This window comes from Corvus brachyrhynchos, unplaced genomic scaffold, assembly GCF_000691975.1.
Source record: "Corvus brachyrhynchos isolate BGI_N302 unplaced genomic scaffold, ASM69197v1 scaffold140, whole genome shotgun sequence".
NCBI lineage: Eukaryota > Metazoa > Chordata > Aves > Passeriformes > Corvidae > Corvus > Corvus brachyrhynchos.
Genome location: NW_008235809.1, coordinates 1316384 through 1318745, shown reverse-complemented (window position 1 = coordinate 1318745; position 2362 = coordinate 1316384). Strand labels below are relative to the sequence as shown.

Sequence of the window (2362 nt, the reverse complement as noted above, 5' to 3'; positions counted from 1 at the left end):
TGTTTAAGGCAGGAAGGATGGGCAGGGCAAGGCAGGGAGTTATCCATGCTGAGTGGGAAAGGATGGGAGGGAAGGGCACAGCAAGGAAGTGTACGGTTAAGGGTTGGGCAGGATCTGGCAGGGGAGAGCAGGGCAAGGCAGGATGGGGTGTAGGAGCAGAAGCAGCAGGTCAGGGGCAGGGAAGGTGCAGCAATATGAGGCTGAGCAGCGCCAGGATGCAAAAGAAAAGAAGCAGAAATGGAGAGTAAGGCAAGGATGATGGGAGGCAAAGGAGGTGGTCAGGATGTGCGAGGGATATAGGCCAGCTTGTGGCAGACAGGGCCACCAGCAGCAGGCAAGTTGCCAGCAGACCCACAGGGAGGCACCACCGACGGGACCAGCGCCCTGCACAACACAACAGACCACAGATATCACCTGAAGAGCTAGAAAACTGCTGGCAGCCCCCAGACCTCCTTCCTGCAGGCAGCAGAGTGGTGGCAAGGTGGCACAGATGGCATGGTGTGGGTGATGGGAGTGGGAGGACCCCAAAACACCACCCACTACTCACACCAGAACCATCCTGGGTCTGCTGGAATCCAGCTGGATACTCACCTGGGCTGGGCTGTGCCCCGTCCCCATCCTGCCCTGCCAGCGCTGGCTGCATGTTGTCATAGGGGCTCTCTGCCTCATTCATGCTGAGGGCTGTTGGAGGAAGGCAGGGGAGAGCAGCTGAGGCCGTGGGGTTGAGCATGGCAGGGACAGCGTGGCGGGGCTGGTGGGCTCTCACCTGCCTCCAGTGCCTGGCTGGCCATGCTCCGGCCCCCCATCACCTTGGCAAACCTCAGGTCAGCATAAAGCTGGGCCATGTAGGCAAACGCTGGGCAAGCCCTGAGCCCTGCTGGCTCCCGCTCCGCACTGGGGATGCCTTTCTGAGATGTTCCTGTTCCTGGCGATTGCGCCGTCTCTCAGACGTGCAAAGGAGAAGTGCAGCCAGCATCTGCAGAAGCAGAAGTTTGCTCCGCACTGTAGCAGATGGGACCAGTGAGGCACGGCTGCGGGGACGAGCACCCTCTCATTGGTCCCAGAAACACTGGCCCATCCCCTCCCATGCCCTAAAAATGCTCATGGTCCCCCTCAGCACAGGGCAGGGCCAGGGCAGCACAGCCAGAGGTCACAGCAGTGGAAGAGCAAAGGACAGACCTAAATCCATGGGCTAGGGGAGAGCTGGGGGAGAGCAGAGCAATCCTGAATACAGGAGCAAATTGCCATGTGGACAGCTCTGTGGAGGGCTGGAGGTCCTCACAGACAGGTATTTCCCCTCCCAGCCTCTGAGAATGGGAATTTCCCCATGATGTAATTTGTCCCACTGCCTCTCATCCCCTCCCCGGTCCCTGTCTAAGAAGATCCCAGCTTTGGCATTGCTCCAAAACACCCCCAGAGAGTTACAAAGATCAGTGACATCTCTTTGCCTTCCCTTCCCAAGACCACAATCCCAGCATTCACAGCACCTTCTTCTTGGTCCCTCCAGGCCCTCAGCCTCTCAGAGGTCTCCACTGAACTGTGTCCAGAGAAGGGCAGGTTTCAGAAGGGATGCCCCCAAACCTTCCCACTGCCTCCCACTCCCACTGCCTTCCCACTGCCTCCCACTGTCTTCCAGATGGCATCTGAACACAGCCAGTCCCTGGGACAGCACTGGAGGCACACAGTGGTGCTGGTGGAGCACAGCATTACAAGGCCACTGTCCATCACTTCTGCAAGAGCAAGGGAGGTTCTTCCTCAGTGGAGAAAGGCAAAAATCAAAGCTAGCTTCAAAGGGGACAGGAAGGAGATTTGGAAAGCTAAAGGTTAGGCAGCCTCTACTCAATCTCCTGGAAGAAAATGGAGCATGTCCTCCTGGGGATGCAGGGGCCCAGACCCAGGGAGGACATGCAGGGGAGAGGCCAGTGGGATTTATTGGGTGACTGCCCAATGTACCTCCTACTGCTGGGAAGCACTGGCCTTGGGATGAGGGGAAAGAAAAGGGGCCATTTGTCATGACCCTTCTGTGGCTGGGGTTTGGTTTTCCATAGTGTACTTGCTGGCAGAGTGGAGAAACGTGGCTATGATGAGAGGAGAAGTGAAAGCTTGTGCTGCAATGTAGAAATCCCTTTTAGGCACTAGGGCAGCGATGCTCAGAATCTGGAGCAGAGCACAAAGAAGAGGGAACCTCCATCCTGGATGGGGTCAGCACCAAAGCTACCTGTTCCCATCTGGAAGACAGACCTGCTCTCCCCTGCCCTAGGGAATTTGGTCAATTCTCTGTAGGCTGAGCCCTACATCTCTGCCAGATGCTCCAGCGCCGAGCTGCACCGCCCCAGTGCCATCCCAGGGGACATTGACCAAT

The 2362-nt window shown here is 57.4% G+C and overlaps 1 protein-coding gene across 1 annotated transcript in view; it reads right to left on the bottom strand.

The window, feature by feature from the left end:
- CD72 (CD72 molecule) overlaps nt 1-938 on the bottom strand; it is a 5370-nt gene extending 4432 nt beyond the window's left edge. The window contains exons 1-3 of the mRNA XM_008629473.2: nt 767-938; nt 592-681; nt 318-384 (exon numbers count right to left, since the gene is read on the bottom strand). Coding sequence (XP_008627695.1) covers nt 318-384; nt 592-681; nt 767-845 — 236 coding nt within the window. The 5' untranslated portion in view covers nt 846-938. The remainder of the gene's footprint in view (nt 1-317; nt 385-591; nt 682-766) is intronic.
- Between the last annotated feature and the right edge of the window lie 1424 nt (nt 939-2362).